At 29.3% G+C, this 19,349-nt stretch overlaps 1 protein-coding gene across 1 annotated transcript in view; it reads right to left on the bottom strand.

The window, feature by feature from the left end:
- Positions 1-16,814, bottom strand: part of LOC132945712 (uncharacterized) — a 35,866-nt gene extending 19,052 nt beyond the window's left edge. The window contains exons 1-9 of the mRNA XM_061015468.1: positions 16,542-16,814; positions 15,587-15,646; positions 13,296-13,340; positions 12,256-12,270; positions 10,612-10,671; positions 9,109-9,138; positions 6,098-6,160; positions 5,153-5,200; positions 994-1,035 (exon numbers count right to left, since the gene is read on the bottom strand). Coding sequence (XP_060871451.1) covers positions 994-1,035; positions 5,153-5,200; positions 6,098-6,160; positions 9,109-9,138; positions 10,612-10,671; positions 12,256-12,270; positions 13,296-13,340; positions 15,587-15,646; positions 16,542-16,653 — 475 coding nt within the window. The 5' untranslated portion in view covers positions 16,654-16,814. The remainder of the gene's footprint in view (positions 1-993; positions 1,036-5,152; positions 5,201-6,097; positions 6,161-9,108; positions 9,139-10,611; positions 10,672-12,255; positions 12,271-13,295; positions 13,341-15,586; positions 15,647-16,541) is intronic.
- Between the last annotated feature and the right edge of the window lie 2,535 nt (positions 16,815-19,349).

Genomic DNA, 19,349 nt, shown 5'->3' with positions numbered 1-19,349 from the left:
TGAGTTCTTCGTTGTAGTACGGATAGGTAGTCGCACGTGTACGGGTTGTGAATAATATTATGTATATTTATGTCCCTGGGACGGTTCGTCTGGGGTGCAATCCGCAACTTACCGTGCCGCAGGTAAGTTGTGTCTTGTGTATTTTATGGCTGTCGGCCTATTGGCTATTGAAAGTAAAAGTTAAGTTTATATATTACGGAAAATGCTACACTATCTACTATAATTATTGTATATTATCATATTATCTATAAAGTATTAATAAATAAAAGATCGACAATAACCAATTTTCGTATTTAATAATTAGGTACTTCTACAGTGCCATTTAAGTTGCCTATCCTTCAGACCGGGAAGGCATAAGCTTTAATTGTAAGAGAAGGCCAAAAGCGAACCAACAATAATAATATTTTAAATACCTATGTAACTTATATTAAAATGAAATAGTCTTCTGAACATTATTTGCAGTTGTGAAAAATACAAGAATGCCAATTTCTCATCCAACATTAATATTATGAATTAGGAACCTACCTAAAGAAAATTAAATTAAACAATTGTATTTAGTACAAATACATGTTTTTAATTAAATCTTAATTGTAAAATTGTAAAATGTTTAATATAAACTAATTGCCTTAGATGCTGATTTTATTTAGATGAACAATAAATAAAGAATGTCAAATTGTAACTTTATTCAATATTATAGTCTGATAATAATTGTTTGTGATTAAAACAGTTAAAAGAATAATAATATTACAGTCAGAACTTACATATTATGAAATAAATAAAACTTAATGAACTAAATAAATATCAAATTATTATTTTTTATTTATTTTATGTTGGTACTTGGTTATTTAATTATTTTATATACTTACATCAAGGTATTAAATTTAATGATTTAAATAATGTATAATAATACTATCGATACACATGGGTAGTAAATTGTTTGATTTCTAATTATTTCTGTTATTTATTATAATCAATAGGTATTTGATTACTTACTTGAAGTTGAATGTACGATATCTAAAATATTTTGATGTTGATCTGAAATATAATAGTATTACTGTATAAGTAGTTATTTATGTGTATAGGTATACTGCACCGTGATTGGCAAATTTATATTGTTTTATTTCTAAAATATATTACAAAATAAATATTGCACTTATAACTTATTTTTCAGAAATATAAAAAAAATATTATGCTAAAGTCCAACAATATTTTTTTTGTATTTAAATGTAGAATAATGTATAATTGTTGCATCTTTTTCACATAAAAAAAATTAGATAACATTTTCTGATCCAGAAAATATTGGCACTAGGAGCAAAACCAAACCCTTACCTCCCTAAATTCAACATTTTACATACCTAACATGTTAAATTAACTAAATTAATTAAATATTTATATAAAGGACTTGCAACAGTATTTTCTCCTCTAATTTAAGATAATGGTTTCATTCCACAGATAACAATAAACTTGTACATTGTGTTTAAAGAAAATAACATAACTGCACCAGGAATAGTAGTTTTACACCTATTCCTTGTATATTTTAATAAATTTTGTAAAATTATGTAACAAAAAATTATTAAAAGCTGAAAATATTATTAAGTTGATAGTTTCATCAAGTGAAACGGAGACAGTTTTTGATAATAACCAAAATAGCACAAACATAAGAAATATTTAAAGACGTACCTAAATGAAAAAGTAAGGTTTTTTCTGTTCTGCAATTAATTTTTAAATGGTTTCCAAAAAAAAAAAAATGATATCCAATCACGATAACTATTTTATTTTCTGTAACCAATGGCATCCCTATTTATAAAAACAAAATTGACTTCCTGAAATTACTATGAACCATGTCACTCAGGGATGGTGTAACTTTTTATCCCTGAAAGAATTTTTAGACTTGTTTCAGTAGTTACAGTTATTACCCTCATGAGGCATGCTCCAGGTTCCTATCTATTTTAGTTAATATTAATTGTTTTATTATTTGTAAAAAAAATAGTATATGCTGTTTATCAGAGACTTTTGATTTTACCACCTCCCCACCTCGGAGTATATTTTTGCAGGGGTGCTCTTGATTACCTTCTATATATAAAAAAATATTACCTCTTTATATTATACTAGCTGATCATGTACAGCGTTGCCCATGACAAATTAAATACCCGTGGATTTACCTCTACTTAAACTCTGTTAAATTTAAGCTGCACAAATTCTGTACTAAAATACGTAGAAGCGCCAACAGGCGTATCGCATGGATAATAATAATCGTTAGTAAAAGCAATAACAACCATTTATAAACAAACATTTCCACCAAAAATCTCAAAATCACTGTTTGAGCCCCATATTAGACTATGTTACTCGGGGATAACTTAACATTCTAATGGTGAAAATTTTTTTGAAATCAGTCTAGTAGTTTTTGAGTTTATTTGTTACAAACATCCAAATCTTTTCACTTTATAATATTAGTATAGATTATATGAAATGACGCGGCCCCGCGTAATAGCTGTTTGAATTCAAATAGCCTTTTACGCGGAATGCCGCGCAACGCTTCTCAAACAAACCGCCAATCGACGACGGACGACGCCGGCGCGCGACACCCGCGCCGTGAACCGTCGTCCGGTCGTTGGGTGAACCGGATTGTAATGTCACTAGTTTTTCGACGACCGATACGACACGGTCAACCTGTGTCCCGAGATCGTGGCATCACCCATCGACCGTTGTTCTTTTTTTTTTTTTTAACAGAGTGTGCGTACAGTTTGTTCTCTGTTACCTATTGTTTTTTTCTTTTCTCTTTCGATATTTACGCTGCAAAATAAACACGCAGGTTCAAACCACAAACAATCGGTGTTTCGTTCTTTATTTTTGTTTATTTTGTGTTCACGTGGTCAGTAGACCCTTCACCACATCATCCTCGCGACTCCTCACAGGACCGCGACAGAAAGTATAGATATTGTTATAAACCCATTTCATTAGTAATATAAGTATTTGTAACATAAGCATTTCTTTGACATACATATTATGTAACCATGTATCCGCTGTAGGAACGAGCACGGCCGGCGTATATGGCATTCCACTGCATGTGCACTTTTGAGCCACAGCCGGCCCGCCCGACCGCGCTCGTCCCCAAGGCGAGTCAGTCGATGTCAGTCCAACAGAGCTTTCACAAATCCGTGTATTTTTGTATAAACATAGTGTTCAAATAAAGTATAGTGGTTAACTACCTCACTGCGTGTTTCATTTATTTAGTTGTGTAGACGTACATAACAATATATATAGTATAGATATAGATATAGATTATTGGCAATTCAAAATAAATTTGGAGAAAACAAAAATGTACTATTTATTTTATATTTATATATTATAGCCGATCTCGCACACTTCGTTACCCGTAAATAATTACAACTCTTAAAAAAATTGTGGTTGTTCAACTCAACTGCATTCCTGCAGAACAGTTCAGTTGAATGATACGACCTCGTTATGATTCAGCTCCGGTCATTATTTTCAAGTCGTAGGTTTTACCAACCATAATTGCAGACAACCCAAGTCAGCAATTAACTACCAGCGTATGGGAAGGTTATTCCCTTCTAATCTTGCAAACCCCTACTTGGATACTCCAGCTCCGATTAAACTGTTGTTAGGTGCCGACGTTTTCCCACAAGTGTGGATTGGTGAGAAATCCTTACTTGGTCATGGACTCCCCGACATACCTAGGTATATTTGTTTATGTATTTCTGTTTTTAGATGCGTGCTAATCAGTCCAGTTCTGCTTCCACGTCTTGACGTGACGTTTGATTCAATCAACGTTGTATGTTAGCACCTTTCAATCTTTCCATAGAATCGCTGATGGGAGGTAAGTACTTTGCGGTGCATGGTTTTCTAGCACGTTAGTTGGTACAGCTCCAGGAGACGTCATCAGCTCAGTAAGATTTCAGACTTATACGCGTGGATAGATTCATCAATTGTCCTTTCTTGGCTTCTGAAGTACCACTGTTTTCTATAGGAGAGATCACTGAAATTAAGCAAGTATCGCTGCTGATCAGTTTTGGCTCTTATCAACATATGCGTCATGTCTTAGTGTGGGTGAGGCAGTTTGTGCCGTTATGTTAAAGGGAAACTAAACATCTCGACTGTTATCACTTGTTGAAGTAAACGAATCTCTGACCATCATCATTAAATGTTCTCAGATTGTTTATTTCTAGTTAGGTTAGGTTTGGTTGACCCTGAGGGTAATATTCGAGTAGTTGATATACACCTGTCTCGGGTTATGCTGTGCCGTCCTTTCTCGAAAGTTGATATCAACTTGGCCAGCTTTCCCCAAATGAAATACCTCATGCTTCGGAAGACCAGAGAGTATAAAGTTTATATTTCAGATGTTCGTGTGCATGACAGTAAAAGCTGTTAAGTGTTCATCTTTAAATATTGACTGATCTTTCTACTCCCGCTTTTTTAGCGATGCTAGATAGATTCGATGCTAGTTGTAACCTATCTATCTGATATTTATTCGGATTGTGGCAGGAATTTTATAGGCGCGTCCATGCAGCTCCATCAATTCTTGCCAGATACGAAAACTTGGAACCTCCTAAGTTCACACTTTCCATGAAGCTGGAATTTTAACCTCGCTAGTGCTCCTTACTTCGGGGGTCTCTGAAAAGCTGTGGTGAAATCAATGAAAAAATTGTTGATTTGTGTAGTAGGAGCCCATGCCTTAACGTATGAGGAACTAGTACTGTAGTTTGCAAGACCATTGACACCGCTGTTCTCTGATCATATAGAATGTTTAACCCCAAGCCATTTTCAAACAGGTCAAACACTCCTGTGTGTTCCAGAGCTGAATATTTTTGATACTTCTAGTCGTTTAACTTCAAAGTGGAAGCTCATTCACCAGTTTCAATAGGCGTTCTGAAAAGGTTGTCCTATAACCTTAAGAGTTTACAGTTACTTCAAAATGGATCCCCGCCGATACTAAACTCAGAGTCGGTGACTAAGTGCTTACTATATTATTTAACTGCGTTGTCAATTATTTTACAATATTTTATTTAGTTTTCCTTAATATTAAGGAATATGATAATCATGATCTGTAATACATTTTTGGTGGGTACTTAAGCATAATGTCACCGTTTTAATTTCATGTATATTATATTCCAAATATTTTAAAAATACACACATTCGATCAAGCAAACATTTTCGGAACATTTACTTATTGCCACAAGTACTGTGTTTAATAATTAGGAATAATGAGTTGGTTATATGTCTTCAAACGTCATGTTTATGAAGGTCATATTTTCGAATGACGAGAGTTCGAAAAGTTATTTCTTTGAATAGTAATTTAACCGAAAAATTATTTGTTTGAATAGAAATATGTTTAAAAAGTCATAATATTATTTACGAAATAATATATTAAATATCATCATTTTATTTTTAAACGTACATTTTGACAACGTACCCGATGAATATCGTTTACTAAAGTAATAATGATAATAAATAGTAAATAGCATGATATTGCTTATAGCTTATTAGTTATGACTATAATACGACCTACAGTGGTGTGGTCTAGTGTTTGTAGTCTGTACTGACTACTGAAGTTTAGTTTGTTGCAAATTTTTTACGTTTTATGTAATTTGTTTTTTATTTTAATAAAATTAGTTCTATAGAAGTTATAAAAAGTATACATGGAGGAAAATAATTCAGTGTCCCGCGAGAATTTACCCATTGCGATATCTCCTGAGATAATAAATATATCATATATTATCTGCTTTTTTTATTAAACTCACAGAGACAAGAACTACACAAATTTTATGTTTTAATTAAATTAAATTTTTTTTTGGAAAAAATTCAATTCAACAACGAATAAACAACAATCCTAATTATTGTGAATTGGATTTTTAAAAGCGATTGCATATAGTTTAAGTTTTTAATTAATAATTTATAACTGCTTATATTCAAACAAATATTTTTTTTATATTATTGTTATTAATTTTTAAAATATTGATAGCTTTTTAATTTAAATAAATAATTTTTGTACATACAATTTTTTATCACATATGATATTCAAACAAATAACTTTTCTAACAATATATTGATAAATATATAATGCTTATAAATTACTTACCCTTACAGCACTCTGTTAGTTTTTCAATCGTATTCTTAAATATTTTAGTATAATACTCTTCAACTAAAATAAAAATTAGATCATTATTAGTTTCATAAATTAGTTAGGTACCAAATTAAAACATAATGTTGACTATTTGGATTGTAGTATATTGTATTATAATATTGTTGCATAATTCCAACGTTAAATAATCCACGTGTGATGTGTATTTAAACACGAATGATATGTTTTGGCACAGTCGTTACCTACTCGTTGCATTACCATTTACGAAGCGAGCTCTACATGGCTCTATTGTCCAATTTATTATTGGTAGGATAACCTTAGTCAACAATAATATTATATACTCGGGCTAGGTACTCAGCATACAATTATACTATATTATATTACCAAGGGCTTAATGTATGTGTGGTTGGTAAGCACGCTTACTACGAGAAGCGATTTATCTGAGATTTTAGACATCTAAGAAAATAGACCACACATAGATAGAGATAAATGAACCATAAATCAACGACATGTGATAGATAGACAGCGCTATACAAGAATTGCCAGAGATACTATTCTCAGCAAAATTGTATTAATTAGTCTTTGAAATATAGTATTTGCATGCCATAAATTTATTATAATTATTAATTACATACACAATAAGTATAGTATTATTGAAGTCGTTCTATTTCTGTATATTTGTTATTAAGTACGATTTAAGAATAATTTAAGGTATTCAGATTGTCGTTTTTTAGTTACAGCAACAATGGTCATTGTAAAATAAATGCATTCATCGCTCCGCTTAGAATCTAAAATAACAGTAATGCAACTAGAATGAACATTCAACTCTGCACTTTAAACACAATTAACAAAATACGTATGGTATGTTTATCGATAAAATAGTTAATAGATAATAAATAAAATACAAATTAAAAAATAATATTCTTGCATGTCAAATAAAATATATTAATACGTAGGTATGCCATGGAGAGATATAAGCAATTTCCAAGCACCTACATCTAGACTCTAGATTCTAAAGCATCGGAGGAACCATAATTCCAAATTTAAACTTTAAATGCGTTAAGACTGTGGAATTTTATATTATTTTACTAGAAAGATGGCACCACTGTTGTATTATTACAACCCCTTATTTCCCCCTTTAAGAGTTAAATGTACAGAAATCCTTTCTTAGTGGATGTCTACGTCATAACAGCTATCTGTTTTCAAATTTCAGCCTGATCTGTCTAGTGGTTTGAGCTGTGCGTTAATAAATCAGTCATGTGATCATTTTATATAAATTAGGTTGCAACGACTAGCCAGCCTGCGCTCCAAAAATATGAGAGTTTTTATTATTATTGTAACTATATAGGATTAAAAGATTTTAGTAAAAACAAATAGGTAGTCTAATATTTTTTATTTTTTTTTTTTGTTATTAGCTTTATGCTTCGACGACTGAGGGCATTATCCTGAAAGGTTGGTAGGGTTGGTACAGTAGAGTTGGGACGGTAAGTACGATCGTATGGGAACACGTGTATAATAAGTCTCAATTTGTTGGGCCAGAAGTAGGGTTACCACATTGTGTCTTTTAGAAAAGAGTACATAATATAAAAACTCTGATTACATAGTTAATATTTATTTAATTAACAAGACATCTTATATACTAAACTATGTATGAATACTCAATACAGAAATGCATAATTGAATATTTTTTGAATGTTTAGACGAAGACAAATGTTGTTTTAAATCAGCTTTGCCTTTATTGGCCAATGAAACAATTATACAACAAATTTTACAAAAAGCCTCGTGTTCATTATCTGTTTTTTTAAACATTGGGTATTCTTCTATTAATTGATCATTAAATTTACATTTTCGGCGAGACATTTTTGATGAAGACAATTTACGAAATTAACGAACTAAACTATATGGTTGTAACTATAGTACATAGTAGCAAATACTGACACAGACTAATTCCAATTTTCAAACATCGATCATACATTCATACATGTGACATATATTATATATACCGTAATACCGTAGACATTTCGGAGAAAAACGTCGATAACATCGATAACGTCCGTGCCGATTAAATTTATATTTATGTTATTACTTTATTAGAGTAGCTTATAAATTTATTACGACTTGTGGCATTTCGGTATTTTCGGAATTAAATAGAAATAGAAAAAAAGGGTACATTGTTGCCAATATAAAAAAAGTGAGAGTACAAAAATTTTAAGAGCTCATAAGAGTACATGTACTCTTAAAAGAGTACTAATGGTAACCCTAGCCAGAAGGGCCATATTTTTGTATTATTTATATTTTTAGTTAATCAGTTGATTCAAGGAAGCTATTGTTATATTATTTGTGTACACACAATCGTATTGCTATGATTTATACATTATTTATGTATTTATTGAAACCAATAAAACATACCCTTAATTTCTAAGTCTTTTGTCATACATAATTTTTTTCTAATTCTATAGCAAGTACACAAGTCTCAATTACACATTTAGATACACATTTCACCGACGCACTATCATTTAGAGGACTTGCCCATTGAACCAGTCCGATATCTATCGAGTGCCATACATATAATACAAACCTTATCCATAAAGGTTAGCTGGTGGAAAATTATCTTACAACACATGAAATATAAATGACGGGGAACGGCGGGCCATACTATCTATAACATTTCATGCTCCCGGTCCTAACATAATTATGGTACTATCACTGAATTGGTGAATTGGTGCATTACGTGTCATGTAAGTTAGACTTTAATTGGGAAATTACTAAATATTTAGAGATACAAATTGATAAATATTCGTACAGGATTTGAAAGTTATAAAAAAAACAAAAATTAAATTAGCTAACTTAGCAATGATAATGTAATTTAGTTGATTGAATCGTTGTGAACCAATAATAGTTAAGGTATTATATTTTAAATGATTTATAAATAATCTTTATGAATATCTCTAAATTATTATTGAAACAAATCAAACGAAATATTACTTCAAACAAAATTAAATGTTTACCTGCATATTTTGCAGTTCTATAAGAAACACCTAAATTTAAAATCATTTATTTTGTCAATTCAGTAAATAATGAATATACGTATATATAGTGGTAACATTACGTCCAACAAACTTTTGTTACGAGACATTTGTTATATTTATTTTAACTAGAATGATAGACCTATCATCTTATAATATACGATATAATATTTATAATAATTTTTTGATTTCATTTAGATAGACTTGTAAGTCTAATATAAAATATAAAATATTTATTTATTTATTTATTAATAATTACGGGTGGTGCACTTAGAATACAATAGATAATACATTTGTATTCTAAGTAAATAGTAGGAAATATTATACATTAATATGAATAATAATAACAATAATAATGCTTAAAAATAGAACAACAACAAAAAAATAGAAAATATTTTAAGGTAGTAACAATAAAGGTAGTTAGATTAGAAAGGAGGGATCCTCATTGGCGATGGACATTACGTGTCTTAACAGTTATTTTTTATATCGTTACTTTTATATTGGGGAACATAGAAGCTCACAGGTGCTCGAAATTGAGGAACTTTAAAGGTTATAAGTGATAAAAGAGTAGGAGAGTCAACAACATTTAATAAGAGACCTCTTAGGAAAGTTTTACTTAACATCCGCCAACGGTCAGCTAAGGATTGAAGGTCAAGAATTGTGATAGGAAAGTTATCGTGTGGGGGACATTGTGTTAACGCCATTGTATTTGGTTTTTGTTTTGTATAGCGTTGTGTTAGCATGCGTGCCCTGATAGGGCGCTCGCGTTAATATTATCAGTTTATATCATATTTAGTATTTTTTTATTATTCGTAAGAAGTTATTTCTTTTTGCTTTCTTGACTTTTCTCGATACTCGAGCTGTGCAGATCAGGTTACAGCCAGTGTTCGTCATTGTTTCAAATTCATTATTTACATGTGGTTTTCGCGTGCATTTACAAAAACCACGTTTTTCTTCTAGTCAATCATTATTCAAAGATTACTATTGGTAAAATATCATTCCTAAAGCAGAAACTTTATGCATTATTGTTAATATTATTAATTTTCTGTAGATATTTCATTGATTCATCATTCTTAGTTGTGGTAACATTTATGCTTTGTGGTGTTTATTCTTGCCCTAGTAATCGGAGCTGTGTATGTGTATATTTAAATGTCCTGCATTAAATTATTAGCTTTTAATCGCAATGACTTGGTTGTTGTATTCATTTATTTGAAGCTGTATTATTTTTGTATTGTTAACATTACACACAACCAGGCTTAGGTAGCGTATGTGAAGAGCCAGCTAAGAATAATATATTTACAGGAAAGGGCTGACGAGCTCCTTTTATTTTATTATAACATTATTATACCATTATTATACCATTATTATACCATTATTATTATTAAGAGTTTTTCCTATGGAATGATTGTTAATTACGTTATATATAAAAGATAATAGAACAATAGTCAATAATCTTATTAATCGGAATTTAAATTATATTCTTACAGGAACTTCTAGTATTTCGAAGTCGGGCCTTCCAAGTTTTCTCACCTGACAATTTAAATTCTGAAAAATAAATAGAGTATTTATATTAGAGTTTAAACTATTAGATATTTAGAAAGCTTGAATGTTTATAATGTTTATGATGTACAATATTATATTGTACGTGCACATCAAAACAATTTTTATGAAGAACATTCCTTCAATAATAAATAATATATTTCCTCAATTGTTGAGTGATGAATAATCGTCAAGTCTTATCACGTTAAACGGTGGGTTTATTGCTCCCTTGCCGTTATCATCGTTGCCAAGCCTGTTGATACCACTCCGTCGGATCGCCGTACGCTGTACACTAATAATTGTACGAGAGCCGTCGTCAATAGCTGTAATCAATCTCACGGTCGTATCATTTTTTTTGTTGTTGTTATTTTCTGTACCTACTCAATATTGTTTATTATTTTATTGTTTTTCTTTCTGATTACCTGTATTGCGCGTAGGAACTTAGTACATAATTTCTATTGTGTTTGTTGTTAAATTATATTGTTATGTAATAAAACAAGATACGTGTTCCTATCACTACAGTCAAAATCTGTCTTTACTTTTTTGTTCCACACACATAAGTTTACTAACCACCGCGAGTCGTCAGATTAACCGCCTCAAGGTAGGAGTTTGATGGCGCAACAAGTATATTTTAATAATTAATATTTAGTACTATTTATGATATTTTAATCAAGAATATAGTCTGAAATTTACATCGTTTTTATATCGTGTCACACTATCACAATTTATACTTTGGTCAATGTTATTATTTTATTGTCTTCATTTTATGGTAATGTTTAAATTTTAAATTAATAAACAATTTTAAAATTATAACAATTACAAAAATGTATTTTTGATTTTTAAGATAGCCATTATTTTGATAATATGTTTTAAACTTCGAGTGAAATCGACCAAATTAAAGCATATTAAGTTTTTGATTTTGTAATAATAACAGTTATGTTATCAACCCACGAATCGCCTAAATAAACTGTTTTAAAAATATGATTTTTAAAAACATGTTTTAACCGTTAACCCATCACCAAAAAACCTTATCAACGGTTTTTAAACGATTAACGGTTATCATAGTGTTGAAGTATCTTTAAAGAAATGGTTACCGCTTACCATAATATCAAAATTAAACGATAACCAATGTAACGATTATCGTCATCGACATCGTACATTACTCCCTACGTTGAACACGGCTAATATATGAGTGTTAGTAATGACAAATGTGTATATATTATGCTGACATGATGTTTAGCTCAGATCGTGTAAATAACCAACCGGGACCACAAAAAAATTAGAGTGCAGCGAATTTGACATGCCTGATATAAATAATAATTATACATATTATTTTCCCTCCAAAATCTAACACATTATTTTTAATATTAATAAAATGGTAGGTTTTAAAATATCTAAATATATAAAATTCAATAAATAAATTTGTGTGTGCTAAACTAAAATGTTATATTATGTGTAACTAGGTAATACAAAATAAGTCCCTAATTATATAATACAAAACAGAAAATTACAGGTAATCACCAATAAATTATTATTGTTGTTATATTAAAATACATTTTAGCATATAAACGTGACTACAAAAGTACTTACTTATAAAATGTAGATCTATAAAAAATTTGTATGGAAAAAATATTAGGAACTTGTATGTAATATACTCCGTTCCACGGGAGACCGTATACGAGCCCCGCATCCGACCGACGTCGGTGACAAATTTCTCTCACTCTTAACCGGCTATATACATATTATGCGAATTGCGAGGAGTCTTTTCCAACCGCCGCGAGCCGGCTGAACAGTTGACGATCGTAACCATGGATTTTATTAGATAGAATGGTTGCACAACTGGTAATTATTTTGTGATCACTAATAATTGTTCTTATCAAAAATCTGTTAAAAGTTACGTTATAGCGCTATCTAGTTGCTTACATAACATCATTAATATTGTATTCTTATGGGAATACGGGAAATGCGAATATTGTAATACCAATTAACAACCACGGGGAGCGTTAGTAGTAGTTCACATTTTCGTATTTTAGATAAGAACTCTCGTACACCGCAGTCTAACATTGCGTAGTATAGCCCGATGTGTAACCATTCTATCTAAATCTGTGATCGTTACCGAACAGAAGAAAATGGTGGCGGGTACGCAGCGATGGACGAAAAAACGTGCACATTCTCTCGTGGAACGGAATATAGATTGTATTTATAATTATTATCATTATTATTATTCTAATGAGAATGGTAGATAATAACATTCACATTTTATTGGATTAGACACTTTAATTTTAGAAAGAATTTCATTAATTAACTATACATGAAATCGATCAAGATACGGAATTTACACCATAAAACCATAAAAATATCTCAAAAAAAGTCAAAATATTTTAAAAATTATTCCATCTATTGAAAATTATAGTATTATTATATTACTAATATTGTTAAGACAACTACCAAAGCATCATAAGTATCAAACTACCATGTATGTCCAATATTCTACCAGAAACTCTACCCTAGAAGTTGAAGGGACAACGAATCTAAAACTTTATATAATATTATTGAACTTTAATTTGTATACTATAACGGATATAAGTATTAACTATATTGGTAACCTTAAAAATTAGTTTTAAACTTACTGTGTATTGATCTAAAATATTCATGAATATTCAATTTTTTTTCATCTGAAAATATGAAGATATAACCATCTCATTTAGTAAAGCACAGCATTAAAATTTGACTATACTTAAATATATTTAACTATCAGTCAATTTACAATTTGCTATCATCTATATTAAGATACAGTATATCTACAAAACGTTAAGGTGGTCATATTTTACACGTACAAATTCATTAGCCATCAGAACATTATGACGAATTATTATTTAATAGGTAACTATCAATTATGATAAAGAATAATGTTATAGATACTATTTCTTTTATTATTGTTAATAAATGTATTATACTCAATACCAAAAAAAAATGTTTTCATTAATTTCCAGGTTATTCCAAAAGTTTTAATTCATTGAATATTTAATATATTATACTTATTTTTACTAGTGGTTAACAGGGCTACGTGAAGCTGGCACCAAAAGGTAGCACTTCAAAACCATCATGTGGTATTGTCGATCTGATGTAAAAAGGTGATTAAAAAATTGGAAAATGTATTTAAGTTATTTTTACTCATCTATGAAGTGTATACAAGTTTATTTCAACACTTTCATAAATGTTTGCAGTCAAAACTAATAATAAGTAATATTTTTTCAATAATATAAACTAAAGATCATAATATTATGTATTTATAAAATAAAAGCTCTGTACACAATTCTGAAAATTGTTTGTAGTTGTTTTTCAAAGTACAAGCACTGTAGCAACTCATCTACTTTCTACCAACCACCACTGCAAGTCACTCATAACGCAACGCAGTCGACTTTCCAGCCAAGCCACACAGGCAATGACATACCTACACAACTATATCTCTTCATATTCGTGCATTAGCTGTGTGACAGTGACAGAAGCAGGTACTGGCTCATGTGAGGTAGAAAGAGTGACATTATTTTTAAGAGCAGGACTCTTTTATGGAGTAGCTAGTTAGTTCAAAATGAAAGTTTGAGTTTCTGTCCTCAGGTTCCTGCCTTGGGAATTAAGTGAGAGAAGAGTCTTGAGTAGTGCAGCAAATAGTTTTGTTAGAGTGATATTAATGTCCTTACACTGTTTCAGGGTTTCTGCTTGGCCAGTGCGTAAATCGGTGATAGCAGAACAGAGTTCATAAAATGATGGGGTCATTTTACCCTTGACACCAGCTGGAGAATTGGAATGGGTTATATTTGAGAGTTGGCCAGAACCCAAAGACATGATAACATTATGAATTATGATAAATATATTACCAATAAAAAAATTTCTTCTTATAATTAGGAGATAAAAATGAGGTTAGACTGAAGCTTACAAGAGATATAAGCGCAAAGTAATAAAAAGACAAGCAAAACTTCAATGTAGTAGTGTGCAAGATAAACAGGTAATGTGATAGAAAGTAAGGCTAATGATTGTGACATCATAAATAGTGAGAAAGTAAAAAATCGTTCCGTAGTTAAGCAGAACTGAAGTCATGAAAAAACACCTGAACAGCCATTAACTCGAGATTGATACGATGTAGACTCAATTTGAAACATTTGGGAAATGGGCATGTAAAACGGAGAAGCGACAGCTTATATAATCATGCAATAATGAATAATTCAATACTGAGTAATAATAAAATAGTGAACTCAAAACAATAGAATTAAGAGAGCAAAATTTTACAAAGTATACGAAAACAAAATTACATAATTTTAAACAAACTTATATTTAATGAAGTTTTGTACTTTACAATCAATTAACTAGGAAAGTTTATTTAATATTTATCAAACAACGTCTTGGAAAACTGTATGTATAAAATTGGTAAAGTTATGAGTTAATTACTTAGTTACGTGGCACTGGTTGTTAAATAGGCACTACAAACTTTTTTTATTGAATAGCTATTAAATTGGTTTCAAACAAATTCCAACTAATGTCCATCAATTCCAAGGATAGGTTGTAGGAATAGTTTTAGATAAATGTGCTAACTTTGTACTAGCAGCATTAAGTAGATAAATAACTGGATTAATAATATTCGAATTGTATTCTTGTATGAAAATGCTGTGATATATCGATTAATGACTGGTAGTCATACAGTATACAGTATTAATGTATTATGGTATGTTACGATAATAATCGATATGTAGGTATATTGTATATATTGCAAGATATAAAACCATTTGATTGACTAGGTAGCTATTTAGCTTATAACTAGCTCCACCGCATGTTTATCTACGGATACACCAAGTAAGATTGTTTAATATTCCGAATTTCCTTAGAATATACAGTAATAGTGATGTATATATTATATAGGTCTTACATTGTGCCTTTGGTTGTAACAAATATTTTTCATAATCTGGATCATCTAAGTTTGCAAGTTCTGGAAAATTAAAAAACAGCTGAATTACAATTTAATCCATAAGTTAATTTATTTTATTTCAAAGTATTTTGAAAGACTTTAGAGAAAATTATTAACGTGTATTAACATAGCAGTCACATTATTATAAGATAAGGTACCTAAGATAATAAAATTTATTGGCCAAAAAAGAATAAATATAAAGTTTGTTTGGAACAATTCACCACTGAAGTTGTGCTTCTTTTTGGTGAAATTTTAGTTTCTAAACAGTTCAATGAATTGTTCAACAAAAATATATATATATTTCTAAATATGTGTATTAAATACAACTAAAGTTGTTAAACAATTGTTTATGATGCCTATTAAGCTAAACTAGACTGAGCTAAGCTAAATTAAAATTTTAATCACACATATATATTTTTAGATTACATATCTACAAAGACCTTAAGTAATTATAGGTTTGTCACATTATAATTATACAATAGGAACATGAAAGGACTTAAAAGAAAATAAAAATAAAAAACAAAAATTGTGAAATTGATGGTAAACATTTATCGTAGATTTGGTTTATCAGTTATATATTAATAAGTTATTTGTATTTTTTGTAATTTTTGCAGTTTTATAATGTAGATAGAGGTATATTGTTGGGTAAGTCAAGTCCTGTTTTAACAAAGTGTCTACTTGTTTTTAAAGTTTTATATGTTTCAACTAATTATGTTATTTTCCTTACGTGTATTACCTACCTATGTGTTCTAGATTAAATTTTTAATTACCTAGATTTAATTTAAAAACATTATATAGGTGGTAAATTCCGTTAGGATAATTGTTGAATATTTAAAACTCTGAAATCTTTAATAGGTTTATAGAAGGGGAGGTTTTCGATTTGTTAACGATTATTATAATTTATTCAAATACTTACGATACAATTCTAAAGACTGTATTTGATACACAAACGTAATATTGGAAAATGCAATTATTATCATTAAAATGATAGAAACATTTAAAACGATGATAGATGAAATAAAAGTCATTTTGTTGGTTAAAAAAATGTACGTAATGCTGTGACTGTGACTGGCAAATGGTTAGCTGAAAAAATAGTTTTCAAAACTTCAATAATTTACGAGTATTATGTTGGTTTATTTTTCAAGCATATAACATGTATAAACATTTGAGTAAATTTTTGACGTTTTACTAAAACAAAAGGTTTTAACACACAAAGTGTCTATAATGTAAAAAATAAAATACAGACAAATATAATAAAAATATTATGTCTAAATATTGTTACCCCAGCTGGCAGACAAGTGATATTTGTATTTTGAACATTTAAATGTTGTATATTACACATACCTTTTATATACATACATAATAGCTACTATACGCGTTGAATAACTGTTTTATTACTGATAGTTGTTCTTATATTTACTTTGAAATATCATAGTGTCATAAAAACTCAAGTAGAAACAAATGTATACAATGCCAATGGCAACACTGCAACAGTATATACCTACCTACTTAAAAGGTTATGTTATTCTCTATACGTTATAAGAATTAATATTCCTGTTGTAAATATTTATATCTTTTGTAAAAAGCTGATTTTTATAGTTAATAGTAGGGCTCGGATTTAAATGCCCTGGAAATATAAAAAAAAGCCCTAAAATATCAATAAATTACCATTCAAAAAATGTATTTAGCAATTAAAATTGTGTACCTATAGGTACGTTTTAAACATATAAAAAAAAATGAGTAAAAAATTCAATCCATTTGTATTACACTGAACTACACTGTAATACTCCAAATAAATTTCGTATGCAATTAAATCGGCTAATAGGTTTATGGTGTGATATAAAAATAAATTTCAACCGTGTCTAATTTAAAACCTGATTACCTGATGTTATATATATCAACATAATAATAATTTTCATTACGTAATACTATGTTGATATTTCAATGAAGTCAGTTTTTTAGTCATATTACGTGCAATAAGTCAAAAAATCCCCAAAAAGTATAAAATCCGTTAAAATTGAAAAAAAATGCCGTGGTTACAACATGGAGAACTTGAAAAATATTTGTAATCTGAACCCTAGACTTAGTAGTCTTTAATAACACAATTTGACGATGTATCTATATAAGGATTGTAGTTTCTTTAGTAATTCATTAATAATTAGGCTTATGTTACGTCTCAACATTATATTTAATAGTTGTTAGGTAAAAATAATATATTTTACTTGTAATGCCAAGAAACAATTACATTAAAAATTGCATTATTTGTTTTCGATTCTGATCCAAGTAATAAATTTATTATTTTACAATGATATGTATACGTGTTTTGCTCTGTCAATTTTGGAACAGCAATATAGGTACTGTAATATTTAACATTAAGGGTGGTTTCTGGTAACAAGTTGAATCTAAGTAAACAAAAAAAGCAGATAAGTGGATGTCGTTCTGCTGACAGTAGCCAGTAGGTGAGAAGTGGATCACTGTAATGGATGAATTCAATGAAATAATATAATCATTGTATACGAAAAACGGATTCTAAGCGGAGACGGTTTGTCAGCCAAGTATATACTATATTATTATTAATATTAATACGATAGCTGTTAAGTTGAATTAATGTTATTTGTACATAATAATGTATCCACGAAAAATATTTAAAAAATATTACACAAAACTAAAATCGTTTTTTTTCGTTTAAATATCTAATTTCAACCAAATTTGAATATAAAATAACCATAAAAAAATCTGGGTTTTTATATTTTTGAGATTCTTTTGGTTACAGACCGTTTGGTTATAACCTACTTACGTGGAACCTTATATTAAATTTTCAATCCTTAGCTATGAAAGTTGAGCATTTTATAAATTTTTAACTACAAAATCATTTTAAATTTTCAATTCAATACCTACGTTTCGTCAAAATTTGAACTTTTATACTTATAAAAAAAATTGTTGCTATCTGTATATTCAACTGCTGTTAGGTTAAGTTTAACTGCTGCATCATTATAATTTATATATAATATAATTTAAAAATATTACTTTGTTTTTAGATTCTGAGCACAGCGATGAATGTATTGATTTTACAATGATGTGTTGTTTTTTTTTGTGCCTGTCATTACTTTTTAGGATTTTGAAAATGCTTAGATTTTCTTCTACAGTATCTTTTACGATAGGAAAGTGAATCTAGTTGTTACTTTGGAGGGTAAAAAGTAAAAAATTCCTAATAGTTTCCGACAGTGCCGAGACAAATAAAGAAAAATTAAGGAAAAACAGGAATTTTTACGGAAAATCGGTTTACGACAAAATCAAAAACAAATGACCTTATACAACCGTATACATGCAATTATACATAATACAATTTTCAAATGATTTGTTTTGAACTGTTTACGGACATATTCAGTTTCCATTTTTTTTAGTTTTTTTCCTATAAATTTCAAAACAATTTTATCGGTTGGGTATAAAATCTTGTAAATTTAATACAAGCCTATACTATATTAGATTTTTACAATGACAGTTGAAAAATATTAAAATACGTAGACACAATTTTTTTTTAAGCATTTATAGTTCAAATTTTGACAAAAGGATCAAAAAAACGAAAACATACAAATTATTTTGAGTTAGAAATTTAGAAAAATTTTTCTTTTTAAATCTTAGATTTTAAAATGTAAAACAAAATTCCTTGTAAGTTTGTCTACTTTTATCCAAAAAAAAATGTCTTTGTTCAAATTCGATTTCT

The sequence above is a fragment of the Metopolophium dirhodum genome, chromosome 5, assembly GCF_019925205.1.
Source record: "Metopolophium dirhodum isolate CAU chromosome 5, ASM1992520v1, whole genome shotgun sequence".
In the NCBI taxonomy this organism is placed as follows: Eukaryota; Metazoa; Arthropoda; class Insecta; order Hemiptera; family Aphididae; genus Metopolophium; species Metopolophium dirhodum.
This window is presented reverse-complemented; position numbering and strand designations above follow the sequence as displayed.